At 34.0% G+C, this 19,330-nt stretch overlaps 1 protein-coding gene across 10 annotated transcripts in view; it reads right to left on the reverse strand.

The window, feature by feature from the left end:
• The window catches only part of PAM (peptidylglycine alpha-amidating monooxygenase), a 295,529-nt gene that overhangs the window by 18,387 nt on the left and 257,812 nt on the right, over positions 1-19,330 (reverse strand). For all 10 annotated transcript variants that reach the window (XM_081293032.1, XM_081293034.1, XM_081293033.1 and 7 more), the window contains 5 exons: positions 18,380-18,509; positions 6,354-6,470; positions 4,085-4,157; positions 2,549-2,759; positions 1,889-2,089 (listed from right to left, as the gene is read on the reverse strand). In XM_081293032.1, coding sequence (XP_081149158.1) covers positions 1,889-2,089; positions 2,549-2,759; positions 4,085-4,157; positions 6,354-6,470; positions 18,380-18,509 — 732 coding nt within the window. The remainder of the gene's footprint in view (positions 1-1,888; positions 2,090-2,548; positions 2,760-4,084; positions 4,158-6,353; positions 6,471-18,379; positions 18,510-19,330) is intronic.

Below are 19,330 nucleotides of genomic sequence, written 5' to 3' on the forward strand. Positions count from 1 at the left end.
TATCCCTAGCCCTTTTTATTATATTTTTAAAATTCTGAGACAAGATCTCCCTATGTTGCTCAGGCTGGCTTCAAACTAGCAATCTTCCTGCAAACTAGCAATCAGTCTCCCCAGTTGCTGGGATTAGAGGTGTGCACCCAATCCAATGTTCAGCTGAATAATCTAATTTTAAACAACTGGGATTTGAAAACGTGAGATACATATTTTGAACTATGAAAGATATTTTTCATTAAGTGAATATTTTATGACTATGTATATTTTATGAATATACTTTGTAGTCAAATTATATTTCTTAGTATGGTAATGTTCAACTGAAATAATAGAAATAGTTATGTTTTGGTTAAATAAACAATCCAGATATTTGTACATGACATTTTCAGTGATTTAAAACATATTCAAAAATACATAGCACTGGGACTGGGTGTGTCACTCAGTAGAGAAGTGGTTGTCTAGCATGCAAGAGGCCCTGGGTTTGATCCCTAGCACCACAAAACAATAAAAAGTATGTATAGCCCTAAATCACTGTTGAAAATATTTCACCTTTATGTAACTATTACAGATTTTTTTACCATATCATACTGTAAATAAAAGTATAAACATCAATTATTGTTGTTGAACAATATACAGATAATGTATAATTTCTTTTGCTCAGATTTTATTTTTAACCAGATTTCCATTTAATTTTTGACAATTTTCTCTTATATTTATTTTTGTTCTCTATTAACTTGATCACTTTCTTTATCAAGTGAATGGTCCTGACAAATAATTCTTTAAATGTGAGGTAAAATGAACCAGAGAGTTTTTTTGTGGTTTATTAATGAAAATCTTTCCTCCTTGGGTAAGATAATCTTGCTCCCTATCCAGTCACCTACTTCATGTCCTAAACAAAATGGGTTTACTTGGGAAGACAATAGCCAAGTGTACCTTTCACAGTATAAAATATGTAACTATTATAGGGATGACTATAAAGAGTCAATGCTATTTAATATAAGTATAGATACATTTTGCAACATATATTTTTAAATTGTGTATAAATTTTATATTTTAAGTTGCTTGGCATTTATTATTTAAGGAAATCTTTTGCTATGTTGTAATATTAATTATGTATATCTTTTTAAGTTTGGATTACTTTTCAAATTTCTTTTGATAGTTCTATTTTTTGGGGGGTGGGTATCGAGGATTGAACTCAGGGGCACGCAACCACTGAGCCACATCCCCAGCCCTATTTTGTATTTTATTTAGAGACAGGGTCTCTTTGACTTGTTTAGAATCTCACTGTTTCTGTGGCTGGCTTCGAATTTGCAATCCTCCTGCCTCAGCCTCCCGAGACAATGGGATTATAGGCTTGTGCCTCTGTACCTGGCTGAAATTTCTTAAAGTTAATAAAATATATTTGAAAATAAAAAACAAAATTATATTGGTTATTTCTTCTAGTATTCAGACATAGCCTCACTTATTTAATATATTTATCTTATTTTAAAAATTGGCTACCACTTCTAAAAACGATATGAAACAGAAATGTTTTGAATGCTGATTTTATCAGACATATACCATCTGTTGATGGTGTATGAAGACAATACTAATCGTGTAATAACTAGAGCAGATGATCATAGTTAAGAAAAAATGAAAATCAATATTTGGGAACATTTAAAACCCAATACAAACAGCTGTTAAATCTTTTTAAGTTCTTCATTATTTCAGTACAAGGAATAGTGGCACTTGAGTTGAAAATGATTTTCAGTGCACTAACAATTTTAAGACATTTTAAGATATGATATTGAATTAACCCCTCAATAAGAAACAAATTTATTTTAAAAAGCAGGTAAAGGCAAATACTTTTGTAGGATAGAGTACAGTATAATAAAAACACATAAAAAAGATGTAATACCTGGTATATAGGAAATTGCAAACACATTTCTTCCAAATGATGCATGCTTAATCTCTCTCACAAATTCTTTGGTGTCAGTTTTAAAACACTGGATCCGACCATTTTCCCTGTCTGCCACACACAACTGGCGCAAATGAGGCACAAGGGCCAAGCTGTGAGGAACTCTGAACTGGCCAGGTTTAGGACTGCTCCCTGAAGACGCTATGGAACAAAGGAAAGCCTCCTATATACAATTTGTAAAATTATTCAAAGTCTGACTCTACAGTTTTGCAATTTTACAAATTCATGATAGGAAACATTAGATATCTGAAAATAGAAAAAGTGAAGTGGTTTAAAAGTTTATTCCATAATGTCCCTTACTACAAATATATTACAGCTTTTCTGTCCATTTGGATAAAGCTTTTTGGCAGAAGCATTCTTTCTCCCTTATAACACGTGTGGGGGAGAGAGGGAGAGAGAGAGAGAGAGAGAGAGAGAGAGAGAGAGAGAGAGAGAGAGAGAGAGAGAGAGATATGAAGCCAAATGGATGCATTCAGTAGCCCTGTTTTCTTTGCTGTAGAGGAGAATTATATCCTAAAAAAACGTGAGAAGTGGCAAATGTCTGGTTCCTAGTGATAATGGCTAAAAATTACAATTAGAAATGAAGAATATTTTGGGTACCTTCTCCCCACTGTGTGATGAACTTCCCAGTTGGTGAAAACTGCACAATCCGGCTGTTGCAGTAACCATCTGACACATAGATAGCTCCAGTGCCTGGATCCACAGCCACATCAGTGGGCTGGCAGAAGTGATTTTGATCACTTCCTGGTTGCATGCTCCTTCCCAAGACTAAGAGAGGGCCTTCTTTACTGTTTGGATCCAGTTTGAATACCTTTTAAAACATGAGCAAGAGCTTTATCTACTTTAATGATGACCACTGACACACACCCAAATTTCCACAAGCAATTAAGAATATTAGCTCCCAGAGAATTACTTAAAAGGAGATACTTTTTATAACTGGACAGGACCCTAGAAATCACCTGCTGTGATTCCTTCATTGCAGAAATAAGCATATTGAGAGGAAGTGATTTGCTCAAGGCCATCCAGTAAATAAATAGTGAATAGAAACCAGTATGTGGAAAGGCTACTGTGCCCTCTCTGTGCTTCTTTCTTCTCTTTCCTTAGCTAACATTACAATGATCTCTAGATAATACAACAGCAATAAAGGTTTACTGATGAATGTTGCAGACTGTTGAGAGACTTCACTTAATGAATCATAGTGAAATCTGTGTTCTAGTCCTCCTCCCCACTAATTTTCCTATTTTTTTTTGCCACATGTATTATACTTAAACTTGTCTTCTGGGGTGAAAGACCTTAAGATATTCTGTAACTGAAGTATAACTTTTCAAAAAAAGGACAAAAATATTTATTTTTTATTGATAAATATGTATTTACAAGAGAACTTGCTTCCATTTATTGAAAATAAAGATGGTAAAATGTAAGTGACAGAAATAAAAATAAGAAATAGAGATAAAATTCAAGGATGGAGGAAATAAAATCAAATGTAGAAAGCCAAGGTGCTTCAAGGGCCCACAAAGATGGGCTTCTTAATGAAGCTCCACAACTGGCCATAAGCAATCTTCCAACCCAAGGGGGAAGAGTATCTTCATAATTTACATATTACCTTTTGCTTGCATGAAGTGCTAGAAAAAAAATCTAAGATGTGGATTGATATGGACTGAATGTGTTTGTCTCTCAAATTCATATATTAAAATCCTAAGCCTCAATGTGATGGTATTAGGAAATGGGCATTTTGGGAATCAATTAGGTCAAAAGGGTGAAGACCTGGTGAACAGAATTAATGCCCTTGTTAGAAGAGACAAAGAGCTTGCTCTCACTCTCTCTTTCCACTACTTAAGGATACAATGACAAGTTGACAGTCTGTGACCCAGAAGAGGGCCCTTACCAGATCCCCACCATGTTGTCGCCCTGATCTCAGACTTTCAAATCTAGATCTGTGAGAAATATATTTCTGTTGTTTACAACGCACCAAATCTAAGGTCCTCTGTAATAGCAAGCTAAACTGAGCAGAACATGGTTGGTCCAATTCTTGTTTTAATGTTATTAAGTCACAGAAAAAGACCTAGATAACTTCAGACCTTTCCAGAGTTTAACCCTGTTATCTTCTATTTGAATACCACTCAATGGGGAGATTACCTGATGGAGAGCCACATCTGTGACCCAGTAATTTCCATCTTTGTCTATACTCAAGCCATGTGGCAAGTAAAACCTGCAAAATAAAAATTACCGTCTTAATGATATATTTATTCTCTAAGTATACATAAGAGTAGTTTGTTTGTAATTAATCCTTCTAATTAATCTATTAAAGCCATACACATTTATAAGTTAATAAATTTATATTATTATAGAAAATGAATTGTTAAAAAAACATAATAATGTCATAATATAGATTCCTTGTGACAAAGCTTAAGCAGCATTTAATCAATCATATGAAAATCTATATAAACGAAGCTTATATGAGAAGTATAAATATTATACAGTATGTTATATTAAATAACAATATCAAATTAAAAACAAATTTTGATCATAAATATTAACATTTTAGAAATATGTATAAAATAATTTTCTGGAGAAATCTGATTTTCATAGAATGAACAGGTAAAATATACTGCAAAAATTTAATGTTAATATGAAATAGTAAAAATATGACTCTAACTTTTTTAAGAGTGCCCCAAAACAACAAAACACAAAGAAAACAACTTTCAGTAGGGCCATGATCATCCAGACCAAGTGAAGTGGTGAGCTAGAAAACCATTAATTTATTTAGCCAATCAATGTGGGTGACTTGAGTAAGAATTATACACTGATGTGGACAGAGGCCTGCAAGTTTAAGGAACATGAACAGAGTTAATCAGTACAAGAATAGTATGCTAAGGTTGTTCTGGTCAAAGGACATCTGACAATCTACAAGCCTTATCTGTAGCTTCTAGCCTCCTGGTGTGGGCACCAGTTTCCGGCTCCAACCCTGGCCCATTCTTCCATGGGCCAAGATGGTAACACTCTGATCTCAACTAACTAACTGAACTAAATCACTGTTTTGGCTATAAGAAGTAAGGGCTATGATTTGCTTTGAACACTAACACCCCACTGCTGGCCAAGTTGATTTAGCAGCAGTTGTTCCACCTTCCCTCTTAATTCCTTTCTGGGATGAAGGTGCCTCTGAGTAATGGATACAGCTCCAAAGAGACAGGCTCAAAGACAAAGTAGTACAGCTGGTATTAGAATTTGGCCCCTGATTCATCATCTGAGAATACTACAGAAAATTCTGAGTCTCATTATTACCATCTCCACAAGCAGCTGCATTCAAAGCAGTGGCTTGCTGCCTTTCAAAGAGCTGGCCTTCCCTGTGCCTAAGCAGATGGAGTCGAGTATAGTTCCTGAGGCTGCCAGGTTACAATGGTTGAGGAGACTCTAAGCAGGTGTCCCTTTCTTTCAATGACCATGAATATCAGCCAACATTTTTTTTGGCTGTCAAATGCCATCTAGGAATAAGACCAAATAATGAATGGCATTCAGAGCCAAATTACATATGCATGCTAAGGAAAGCTAAAAATGATATTTGTTTAGTCTTCACATTTAGATGAGAATAAAGCATTTTTTCTTATCACTGATTACTTGATGCATTTAGTATGTAAATTTTCTGTTAAAAAAAGTTTCTTTTAGTATCAAATCGAGCTGACCAGCATGTGTATCAGTGGCTTTAATCTATTCTTTTTTTTAAAGTTTCAAATTGACACATTATCATTGTGTGTGTGTGTGTGTGTGTGTGTGTGTATGGCATATAATATGACATAATGATATATGTGTATAATGTACAAGGATTAGCCAGGGGTGATGATGCACTCCTTCTATCTAAACTATTTGGGAGTTTGAGGTAGAAGGATCACAAATTCAAGGCCAGACTGTATAACTTACACCTTGTTTCAAAACAAAAAATAAGGACTGGGATATAGCTCAGTGGCACAGTACCCCTGGGTTCAATATCCAATAAATAATAATAATAATAATAATAATAATGTGCCATGATTATATCAAGCTAATTAACATATCCATCACCTCAAATACTTTTTGTGGGATAGTATTTGAAATTTATTCTTATCAATTTTAAAATGGGAAAAGGATATAAATACAGGTTTCCCAAAAGAGGAATTTTTGAAAGCTTCCCAGATGATTCTAATAATCAGTCAAGATTTAGAACCACTTATTTAGAAAATAAAAGATGAACTGGCCCAATTAGTCTTCTACTTTCTTAAGGGGAGCTGTATAGCTGAATGAAGTTGGCTATCTGTGAACTGAGACCTCTAAAACTGTGAGCCCCCCAAAAAACTTTTTCAAGATTCAATGGAACATTTTATACAATGCATATAGTACAAGTGTTAGTAACAACATATGCCATTTAACTCACAGGTTTTTCCCACTGGAATGGAGTACTGCAGCATTATTTGGATCAATAACAAGAATGGTGTCTTCTTCAATTGGTCCAAGTCCTCTTTGTTGGTAAACAAACTTGCTGTCAAAAGAGCTAAACAAAACACATTAGAATGAAAATAAACAACCAGAAACTCAAGTGACCTTACACTTGAGATTCTCAAGAGACCCAAAGAAGGGCTGAGATGCAACTGACTTCATTCTTGTCTCTTGGGTTATGATATATACCATTAGCTATTTAGGGTGGTCAATGGAGCTGTGGCATTGGCTTTATAGGGGAAATGTAGTCTCAGATCCTCCAAGCCTGAATCTGCATGTTCACAGAACCCTGGAAGACTTTAGGAAACACTCACTAAATATAAATTTTTAAAAGCTGTCCAAATTTTATAATTCAACAGATAATCTTTCAAATTGCAAAACAAAGTGTAACTTATTTTCTTTTTCTGTAATGATAATAACAGTAGGAGGGTAATGATAAAAGTATGTTATTATGCATGCTATAGGTACATGTGAACACATTATAAGGATATCAACAGAATGTCAAAAATGTTTAAAAACCAAAACCAATTTATTTTTAAACAAAAATATGCTTAATAACAGAAATATTTTCCATATAACACAACAGCTTTACTATGGAATAATTAACTAAAAAACTTAAGATGAATATGTGAATTTCTGCTTTTTAAGTCAGCACCTTTGTTATTATAAAATTTATGAATACACATGTTCACATATGTTTTAAATTTATATTTCTATCTAAATTGCTAGTAATATATTTTCTTCAATTGACAACTGTCATAGACATTATACTTATTTCAGTGCCTGTTTGAGAAATTACAGTAGTCTGCCTTTATTTTTATTTTTGTAGTTGTAGATGGACAGCATGCCTTAATTTTATTTGATTTTTATATGGTGCTGAAGATTGAACCCAGTGCCTCACACATGCGAGGCAAGTGCTCTGCCACTGAGCTACAGCCCCAGTTCCTGTCTTTATTCTTGAGAGAAACCTTCCAAGACTCTAGTGGATGACTGAAACCAAACATAATGCCAAGTCCTATATTTATTATGCTTTTCCCTGTACATACATATCTATGATAACATTTTTTATAAATTAGTCACAGTGAAAGATTAACAAAAATAACTAACAATAAAGTAATATATAATAATATATTGCACAAAAATGCCCAAATCACTACTGTGATGGTTTGGATGTGAAGTGTCCCCCAAAAGCTCATGTGTGAGACAATATAAGAAGTTTTAGAGGAAAAATGATTGGGTTGTGAGAGCCTTAACCCAATGAGTGAATTAATTCCCTGATGGAATTAACTGGTAACCAAATCAGGTAGGGTATGGCTGGAGGAGGTGGGTCCCTGGGAGAGACACTTTGGGGTATATATTTATATCTGGAAAGTTCTTAACTTCCTGATCATCATGTGAGCCACACTCTTCTGCCACACTCTTCTGCTATGATGTTCAGCCTCACCTAGAGTCCTGAGGAATGAAGCTGGCTATCTGTGGACTGAGAACTCTAAAATTGTGAGCCCCCAAATAAACTTTTCCTCCTCTAAAATTGTTCTTGTTGGGTCTTTTAGTTGCAGCATAGGAAAAAAAAAGCTAAATAAAACAACTACTCTTGAACTTTGGGGCCATTATTAAGTAAGAGAAGGGTTAGCTTAACACAAGCACCTGATACCTGCATAGTCAGCCTGATAACCAAGACATATACGAGGTGACTATTGAAAGGTAGCAGATCTAGCATAGGTACAATGGAGAAAGGGATAATTCACATTCTGGGAAGGACAGAGGGAGAGCTCATCAGGCTCCTCAGAACACTGTATAATTTAAAATGATTAATTGTTTATTTCTGTAATCTCCTACATAATATTTTTGGATCACGGTTGACTATCAGTAACTGAAGCCATGAAAAAACAACAAATAAGAGAGAAAAACTGTATATGTCCATGGAAAGAATGACAAAGTCTTCTAATCCAAGCTTATGTAATATGAGGGTAAATGTATAAAACACCAAGAGAACAACTTATATTTTTAAAACAAAGTAATGTGTCATCACATAGACATGTATATAAACATGTGTGTGTGTGTGTGTGTGTTTCAGCCAGAGGAAGTCAATGGATGATCAATGCATATTTCTGTAAAATAGAAATTCCATTATAGTATTGGGAAATGCTGTGTAAAAATTATTAATATTTTGTAGTTCCACCGAATAAACAAAATAACAATTTGAATAACATTGAATATTTACTGAGATACATTTGCAATTTGGGAAGGTGACAGACTGCTTACATTTGTCATATATACATTGATTAGTAAGTTGATATTTTTATAGAACTTATGTGAAGTCCCAGTAGAAGAACAAAAATTTTGCAAATTACTTTCCCTTGCCATTAAAAGTATTCATCACATCATTATCTGAGCTTCTTGACTATTACAGCCTTTTGTATATATCTTATTCCTGAAAGATAACAATAAGTCCCTGAAGTAGTTCTTATTAATGATGCATTCAATTGAACACAAAATATTGATTCAGCTTTGTCAACCTAAAACTTAAGTAAAACTGTTTACATATGCTATCATGTGCAGTTAAAACCACACAGCAGTATCTAAAAAATACATAAATTAATGAAATGGAAGTAGCACCACTAACAAAACAGATATAAGATGTTCATGGGACCATTATTACATTGAAATGTGTAATACTGTTGGATGTATAAGAATATACAAAGTATTATTAAATCATGCGAGACGGATTTAAGGGCAAACATGCAGTCACTCATGGTTGATACTATGAAAACCTAGAAATTAATATTATAATCTGAAGATATTTTCAATATTATTTTTTTACTTAAAATATCATAATTATTCATTGGGGAAACAAAAGTACTGGATTCAACCATAAATGATCTTTGTCTTTCAACTTGTCTGTGTTATTGGAAAACTAAATTTTGACACATCTAAACAGTATGCTCTAAGTTTCCCATCTATGTGTATGAAACAGGATGTAATCTCCTTATTCATTTTTTAAGGTTCAAGTTTTATATTCCTCATGATTCAGAAACATTTCAGTACTTGAAAGTCACCATAATTATATAAATAATGTGAAACTTATGCTTTAGGAGTTACTAATTCTCTCTTTTTTTTTTTAAGGAAATTTTTGAGATAACTGTGGATTCACATGCAGCTGTAAAAACTGACACAGAAATTTTCTCTGTATAATTTACCTAGTTTTCTCCAATGGTAGCATTTTGTAAAAGTGTATTAAATGTCACAATTAGGAGACTGCTACAGACAAAATCTACTGATGATATTTAGATTTCCCATTCTCCTTTTTATTTCCTAAAATTTCCATTTATTCTTACAGTTCATTTGCTTGAGCATGGAATATAATGGCACATTAATTTTCTACATTATCTAAAATTCAGTAACATGAGAAGTTAGCAAGTCTTTACAATCAAGTTTGTATGTAAGATAATGTTCTAATTTACCACTGACAACTAATAATGGCAGCAGTCCTACAGTCTATTACATATCTTATAAGACTTCAGTATATAAGAACTCAGCACACCTAACTCTATATCTTCTCTCTACAGAGTGATGAACCTGATATATTTACTTGATCCTGGTTTTCTCCAAGAATGGATTGCAGTAACTTTGTAAGATAACTGCCCCCCCCCACAAAACCATCTTGTTATTCATTTAAATATTCACCATTGGATCTAAATCTCTGGTCATTTTTTTTTAATGTACAACATTCTTACAACTTACTGATGGGGGAAAAGTAGAAAGAGCAGAAAGGAGATTTTTCCTCTCAGGAGCATTCATTGAACTTGTATAACTTAAACCATTTCTTATAGCTCTAGCTTATTTCTCTAGACACTCAAATATTTCACAATATAAATATTATTCACAGGCAGTCATGTAAGCTCAGAGTCATGGATCTGAAACATTGGGCTTGGCTTCCAAGAAAAAAATCTGTGTTAAGGAAGAAAGATAAATAATCCAGACCCACAGTGCTGTTCCACTCAGGTCAAATGAAAATGTTGCAGCTGATAAATAGGTAAGTGAAGTACATCCTTTATCCATGGTACTGTTCTGCACTGCTCACAAATGTAGAAAAAATATGTCAAATAATTTATGGTTTGCTGTCACAAACACAATTTGTGTGTGGGCCTCTAAACTTACAATCTAGAGACTTCAAATTTCTATGAGTGGTAATAAACAGTAAAATTAGGTAATTTGAAGATTATCTATTTTTATTTCATTACCTACTTTTTGGTGATGTAACAGTAAATTGTGAAACAGAAAGTGAAGTAACTGAAAAAAATAAGTAACAAAACTACATAAGACAGTAAATAAGTCAGATATTGATCATCATAAATTGGACCAACAGAATATATTTACTTTCTCAACTTATCAAGGTATGTATTATTTCTGGTGCTGGGGTTGTGGCTCAATGGCAGAGTGCTCACCTAGCACAAATGAGGCCCTGGGTTTAATGCTCAGGCCACATAAAAATAAATAAATAAAATAAAAGTATTCTGTTCATCTACAACTAAAAAATGTTTTTACAAAAGGCTTATTTTTTAGTACATATTATAATGTAACAACTAAGAATTTGGCCTTATTGTTTATTTCATTAGCTACCACAAAGTACACTCCTGCTATTAGTGTATAAAAAAGAGCAATTTATGTATTTCTTAAGACTAGCCAATTTTCCATACCTTTATAATTACTTGTACATATTACTACTATGCTTCCCCTACATCTATCAAAGATCTCATTGATTATGCAAGTTCTTGAATTTATTAATTGGGGACTCTAATTTATTAATTGAGAAATGTAATTACAATCCATCAAACCAAGAAGAAAAATAACAGAGGAAAGAAAACATAACAAAACAGAATTCTAAGATAAGATGCTCTACTTATATTAATAGCAGTTTAAATATATTAATTTACTTTAGTAATAAAAATAGATAAGAAAATATAGAATTCTTAGGAAGAATGTAGCTGTAAAGGAGTTAACCACAACTCAAGAGGGCCCGACTGCTTCATTTAAAATCTTTGTTGACACCCTTTAACAGATGTCTATATGTTTAAACTGACAGCATCAAGGGACATTAAATCACTCAATTGATTGGGTGTCCAGTCCTAATCCTTTCACTGGGGATGGCTAGAGTTTCATGGAATGAACAGCTGCTCCCTTGTGTTACACAGGGCAAATAATAAAAGAAATGGACTTTTTTACTTAAATGAGAAATCTCTCTCTCTCTCTCTCTCTCTCTCTCTCTCTCTCTCTCTCTCTCTCTCTCACACACACACACACACACACACACAGAGTCAAATAAAATAGTTTATAAACTCTTGCAATTCAAAGAACGCTAACCCTTGAACAGTTCACAAATGCAAGTCAGATTATAGAGCTGGATACACCGTTGCTATAGCAAACTGCCTATTTAATGTTCTAAAGCAGCTACCCCACATTATAAGTGGCAGAGAGGTCTTTATTTCAACCACATTTAACTTTTTACAGAATATAATAATACCCTTCACATTTCACACAGTGCCGGGGGCACTAGTGATTTTTGTTTGCTTCTCTGAAAAAGCACTCAACTGAAAAGATTGAACTGAGGCCTATGGGCTGGAATTCATCTGTTCTTTATTTTAGCTGATTGAATTCCCTATTAATGATTTTGCACATTAGCAGCTAATCAAACAGTTTAGATAAGGCTGAGAAGAAATGCACTGTTATATTCACACACACACAAGAAGAGCTAGACTAAGGGGAAAACAAACTTCTGTGCCATCAATCAAAATTAAGGAATGCAAAATAAAAAGAATAGCAACGGAAGAAAGAATTGAAATATAATGTTATTATATAATATATAATGTAATTATATAAATTTAAGGAGCCAGGGAAAGAACCATAGGTTTTTATGTGAGAAAATAGGTGGGAATGTATGGTTGCTGTTAGGAAGCAAAGACATACCATACAAAGGCCAGAGATTAAGTGGAATATAACTTAATATTATGTTAAACACAGCTACTCCTGAGTATTTGCACTTGCAAAAAATCCCTGTGATGAGGAAGAGAGGAAGGCAGACAAAAAAACAAAACAAAACAAAACAAAACTATGACTATTTAGTGCCCTGATGAGTCTAAAATGTGAAACACTCCAAATTGCATTAAAGAGAACAAAGAAATAGGTCTGTGGCACCTGCTCTCTCTGATTTCTGTTCAGTCAGTAAGACCACTTGGTACAAGTTGCTTAACAAAGTGCAGTTTGTCATTCAAGAGTATGAGACAGTTTGAAAGCCCTTGTGCCTTTTTTTTTTTTGATAAGGAAACTGAGAATCTTGGAGTTCAAATACCTTAATGTAGTCTCAAAGCTTGGGAACTGTAAACAAAATTCAAATCTAGGTCTCCTGTCTCTAAAAATAAGTGTTTTTTTTTTCTCTTACTAGGATTGGCTTTACTAGACTTGAAAAATCTCCCAGATTCTAATTCAATGCATATATACAGAAGAGATGGAAGAAGAGTCAAATAAGGAATTAGAGAAAGTGGCATAAAACTGAAAGAAATGGCTTGAGTAAAGTAAGAAATGGAAACATGAAAGAAAGGGGTGGAATATGTAAACTTTCTTTTTTTAGAACTCAGTCAGATGTGAAGATTCAAGGTGCCCTTCAGTCACTTTGAGTTCTGCTTTCTAGGCTTTTATTTTTTAAGGTGTGAGGGCTGGAGATGGAGCTCAGTGGTTGTGTACTTTCCTAGAGTATGTGAGGCCTTTTGGGTTTAATCCACAACATAAAAAAAAAAAATAAGGTGCTAAAGAATTGCAGATGGAGAAGCAGAACCCCAGACAGATATCTTATTAAGGATCCCGACAACAGGTGAGAAAAATCTTGAACTAATTTTTTTTCTCCAAGTTAGGAAGAAAACAGATTTATAAAACAAACAGATTAAGGCAAAATTCCACAGAGAATTGATGAAGAGATGGTTTGTGACCATAATTCTCTATGAACAAAACTTGTAAAATCAACCATTCAGGTATTCATATTTTATAAACAACACTTATAAAGATATAAAAGACATGCTTATCAAACAGACAACACAGGGCTGAAAGAAACAGCTTAACCTCTGGTTAATCAGGATTAAAATAACATCTGTACAATGGAAAAAGTGCAATGCTAAATCTAATGAAGTAAAATATAATTAGAATAAAGTCTTGAATTTGATTTTTTAAAAACACCGTATACATATAAATTTATGCTAAAAATTTCAGCATAATTTTATGAAATAAAAAGATCTGAGATTACAAATTCAACATAAGGCAACATATATGAGGTTAATACAATCATTTTAAACTAATCATTTAATACTAATATCTAGAATCCACATCAAAGAAAGTAATCACAGCATCTCTGACCAGATAAACTATATGAGTTATTGGCCACTTCTAGACCACATTAAAGCCCTGAGAAGCCAAAGTGCCTTAGATGAAAGTAATCACATCAGCATGAACACTCTTTGAGGACCTGGGAAATATTAAGCATACAGAAAATACATGTTTCTTCAAAAATGCAAATATTTAACATGGAAAAAGGGGAACAAATCCATCTGCATTATTGCCATAAGGGTGAATTCAGAGTTAAGTTTAACACAATGAAGAACTTTATAACATCTGAATGGATCTCATAATTATATAACACCTAAAAATTAGGGATAAGCCTCGTAGTTGTTAAATAGCTATGTAATGTGAGTTATGCATGGCACAACCCAACCATAGCAGAGATACATATCCACATCTAGAGAATTTCTTGCCATCAAAATATTAAAGCATAGAACAAATATTGAAGATGTTATAGAAAAAAATGTATGCATTAAGTGGGAGGCTGGAGATAACCCTCTGGTGGACATTTCCTGTTGAGGATCTCTGTGTGCATTGTACTTTTTTGTGTTAATGAGACCTCAACCTTTGTTTGGATGACCCAACATTCTTTGTTTGCCTTACTCTCAGCCCATTTACTCTAGCTGGTATCGACTGTACTCTCAGGTTCAAGGAGTAGAACAAGTCAGGCTAAGCCAAAGAGTGGATTTCATTTCTCCACTCACAATAGCTAGTTCAAGGATGGAAGAGATAAATCAGACCAAGGAATGCTATAAAGGCTCAACCTAGACTTTTCTATTCCCCTATCAGGGATGTAGGCTCTCTTTACTTCAAGACTAGTGAAATAATGTGATGCTGAAGCTGTGAGGAGAAAGGAAGGACATTAATCAATCTGGAAATGGAGCCAACCAGGAGAAAATGAATTGAAAAATGGATCCTGGTGATGTTGCTAGGGCCACCACATTCCTTAAAGTTTTCATTATGCAAACAAAAAAACTTTCTTTTTCCCTAAACTAGTTTGTGTTGGGTTTTCTCTCTTATTGGTAACAGAATCTTAGGCAACTCAACTTCTAAGGTCCCTTCCAAACCCCTGCAAAGAAATGCAAATGAAATAAAGGACACAACTTTAAACACCCCAAAATCCATGGCAAGGCTCATAGTTTAGTTAAGTGGGTGTGTAATGTGGATTCCATTTGATACAACCCAACCACAGTAGAGATATAAGAAAGAAAGGCCAAGATGCAAGGCTTTGATTGCCGTCCTGATTTTAAGATAGAGACCCAGGAACAGCTGTTACTGAGAGAAGTGCTACCAAGCCCCTGCTGAGAGGAATTTAATGATTAAAGAGCTGGAGCTGCCATGCTGCCCTAACATCAGGGCAGACAAGAGGCTCTTTAAAATTTCATTATTCCCTCCTGGCAATAGGCTTTTCCTACTTCTGCTAGAAGAAGCTCCTTAGAGTAGCCATATTGAAGTTAGGTACATATGGGAGGAAAATGGAAATCAAATTGACAAGGAAGTGGCAATCATTTTTCAGGAGGTTAAGTGGTTTATTATTATTAATAATATTACTTCAGTTGCCATGCTCATTTAGCAAAGGTTAAGTAGAAGAATAAGAGCTGATCAGGGCTATCAGATAATAATGATGAGTAATAGTATTTATAAAGATAGTTGATGCAATGGTATCAAAGGAATTTGGGGTACTAAATATTAATTAGGGATTATTAACTCCGACCACTGTCTGATTTATAAAAAAATGATCATCTCCTAAGAACTATGGGGTATAGAGTGCTTAGATTTGATTTAGAGCAAGCCATTATCTTATGGAATTTACAATTTTCTGAACTTAAGAAATAGGATAGGAAAGATTCTAAGAAAAATCAATAGTAGGATCTCTCACTACTCTGTCCAAACAGTATAGCAATAAGAATGCGATTTCCACCTAATCTTTAATTTACATTGTCCCTCATTAGCACATCATATATTCTACTGGAAGGTGCTGTCTTCTTCTTCATACAATCCTTGGATTTTTAATGGAGAAGGAAAAATATGTACTCTAATTAATACAGAGTAACATATTTATACAGTTTTATAGATAGGTAGATAGGATGGTCTTGCATGACCAAACAACAGAGCCACATCTATTTTTTTTCCTTTGAAGAAATACAACTTTATTTTCTTAAAGAAATAATTACAGAATAATCCACTTCCAATTCTCTTCATGAATAATAAAGCAGGGACTGGGTTGGAAGCAGAAATCTGAGGGTTGAAAAAGAATTTTTCTTAAAACTATGGATTACAAAGACAGGCAGAGGCCAACATGCAATACCAGAAACACAGAGAGAATGAGAGATAATGAATGTTCTTACATCTGACAGATAAAGATGAAGTAGAAAGAAAAAACAGATTTAATGAATAAAATCAGCAGTTCACTATAAAGCATTGCATTTTCAATGGTACCCATTGGTTGATGCCATTTGCCAGGGTAAACACACCAGGGCTTTGGCAATGAAATGGAAATAAACAACTACATGATACTGGTTATCCAGATGAAAACTAGGTGCCAGGAAAAAATCAGTTCTTCAGATAGAACTTCCACATAAGCCACAGAAAATGTTCTTATATGGCTCTTTTTCATAGTTGTGTGTCATCTCCTACCCCAAGCTGGTCTTTATGGATCTCTCTTTCTATTGAACTATTCCAGCTTCTGCTGCTTACTTGGAATGAATATCTTGTTAAAAGGGAAACTTGGATTTTGTCCAATTTAGTTTTAGCCAGCTGAAACTGTATCAATGGGAGAAAATGATGCTGTAATTTTCTTGTCTGGTAAAACGTGGCTGGAAATCCATGCAGAAAATGTAGCAATATTCATTAAAATGACGAGTACAACACAGTGAATAGTGATAGTTTGCTTTTAAAAGCACTTGTTAAAATACCATTAGATGTTCAATAACAACTAAGATGATGTATGAATGGGAATTTTAAGTTTGATTGTTTGCTTTGAACTCTGAAATAATCTCTTTCTCAGAATTCACTTCCAAGTGTGACAACTAGAAAGAACAATTAAATGGTAACAGTTACCAATCTGTTTTGAAATGCTGCCCTATTCCATCTTCAAGTGCATAAAGAATACTGCATATATGTATATGTAGTAGAGTGAGTTTAACATAAATAAGTTTGATCAACATTTCTGAAAGTGGATAAAACTGAATTATACATGTAGATCATCAATATTCCAAATGAGACCCTGTGGTTTTAAGTATGAAAGGAGAAGAACTATTAGATTTAATTAATAAGATATTTTAAATTTTACCTTCAAATGTAAACTTGTGGTGAAATAAATGAATAAGAAGAACTAAAATAACCTGTTAAATTTTGGAACAAAGTTTTCAAAATTCAATCAGGTGAGTGTGCTTATAAATCTATTAAATGAAGTATCACCAATTGGTTAAGGGGGCCCACTTGAGTGAGATGTAAAGGACCTGAAGCCAGACTCTGCCATTTGCTAACTTGACACTGGGAAAATACTTGGTCTTTCATCTGAAAAATGAGTGGTAACAGAGCCTCCCTGTTATAAGACAATTTATGTAAATATTTATAACACTGGAAGGCCAACAGTAAGCATTCAGTAAGTGTTGGGCATTTTCAGTAAAAATCCCTCTAAAGAGATAGTAGAAGACAGAATGAAAGGACAACCCAGAGGAAAAAGCAGGAAAATAAGACAGCCTTCATTTTCTTTGGTGCTCATTAAAAGGACAAATTCCAGTAAAAAAAAAAATAATCTACATCAAAATGTGAAGGCCAAGGTATTGACCATCTGCACACATGTGGTGGCCAAACTGCTCCAATCACAATATCCAGGTTAATTGTTATGTGCGCCATGGAATGATGGAGAGACAGCCCAATGCACTCAGACTCATTTTGTATTAGGACAGGAAATGTACCAGTAACCTTCCTTAGATGGTTGTTTATCATTATTAACTTCTTGGTAGTCTTGAAATGTTTTAGCAAGTACAGAATGGACTACTTTTAATATTTTCCCCTTGGGAAGAGGAGGTAATTTCAAGGAGGAGGAAGATTGGTACGACTTTCTTTCCAAAAACTAGTAGGTGAGGCTAGTGTTTTAAAAATGCATAAGATTTCCTCTCTGGTAAGGATCACAGTCATACATTAAAAGAATAAAGATATAAACATATTTTTCTCATAAAAATCATGGACAGAATATGTAGGATTATGTGCAAATATAAAACATACATTTAACCATATTCCTGGATTTTAGAATTAGAGAATGAGGGGAAGAAATAATCAAAGATATACTTTAATACACTTAGAATACCATCATGTTGCATGTCATTTGTTAATAATGAATCCTGGAAAACTTATCACTAGTGACTAACATCAGATAAGGAGAGCCATCCAGTGTTTGCATGTCTCTAGATGGATGTACCAGACACATTTTGTATAGTGTTCCTCCCCCAGCCCCAAAATCAAAATGAAAAATCAACATAATAGTCTTCTCATCATCATTCTTACTTTAATAAAAATGATATACACCACTTTTCATTTTCATTTAAGCCGTGAAGGAAAAATATTACTTACTTTCCATCCCAGACATGGTCTCCTCTGTGGAAAATCACCAAGTTATTCTTAGAGTCCAGAGCCACCCCAGAAACCTGGCCTGGCAACAGAAAAACTCCAGGCCAATCCAGTGCCTCCTCTACATGGAAATCTAAAAGATAAATCCATACATTTAGAGTAAAAACAAAAACTGGGATAACTTCACCAATATTCACAATGGGCATAAAAAGCTCATGCATTAGCATCACTAGATGCAAAGAAATTGTCAAGCCATGCTCTACATAAATCATACCACATGCACATGCTAAGTAGCTTCTTGTGCTATGAAATGTTACAAGTGCCTGTAAACTTGTCTTGAAGCTATTTGTGTTCTCTCTCTCTCTCTCTCTTGATAGTAAGATGCCTGGCTGACAATTTGAAACTTCCACCTTCTTGATATGATTCTTTCTTTAAATTGGTAACTTTGGAAACTATTGCAATGATAGATATGGCATCATTTTAATATAAAGTGGTTAAATGTTGTAAAGAAATAGTAAGAGTGGGCAGTAAGTTTGTCACTTTCTTCTCTCACTCTTCTCTCTTTTGAGTAAATTCTGGATGTTCAATATACAATAGCGCTCATGACAAACCATTCATTGATTATCCCTTGTATAGTGAACATATAAGATATGAGTCTCATTTCTCCTAGTGTACCTATAAAAATGAGACACTCTTTCCCTTTCTGTAATTCATTGTTGCCCACCACAAGACAAAGGAAAAAACAAAACAAACAAAACAGCATCGAGAGTGAATGATTTCCAAGTTATTTTCATTTCTGATCAGAAAACACTTATCCTCACAGAAGACCAGGGTTCATTTGTGTTAGTCCCTTTTCTAAACATACTCATAAATAAACCGGTACAAGGTACAGAGTTGGTATACTAACTAAGGATATATAATTATGAAGGTTACTGAGAAAGCTGTTGTATCAGT

Source organism: Spermophilus citellus (genome assembly GCF_964194105.1).
Source record: "Spermophilus citellus genome assembly, chromosome: 1".
NCBI lineage: Eukaryota > Metazoa > Chordata > Mammalia > Rodentia > Sciuridae > Spermophilus > Spermophilus citellus.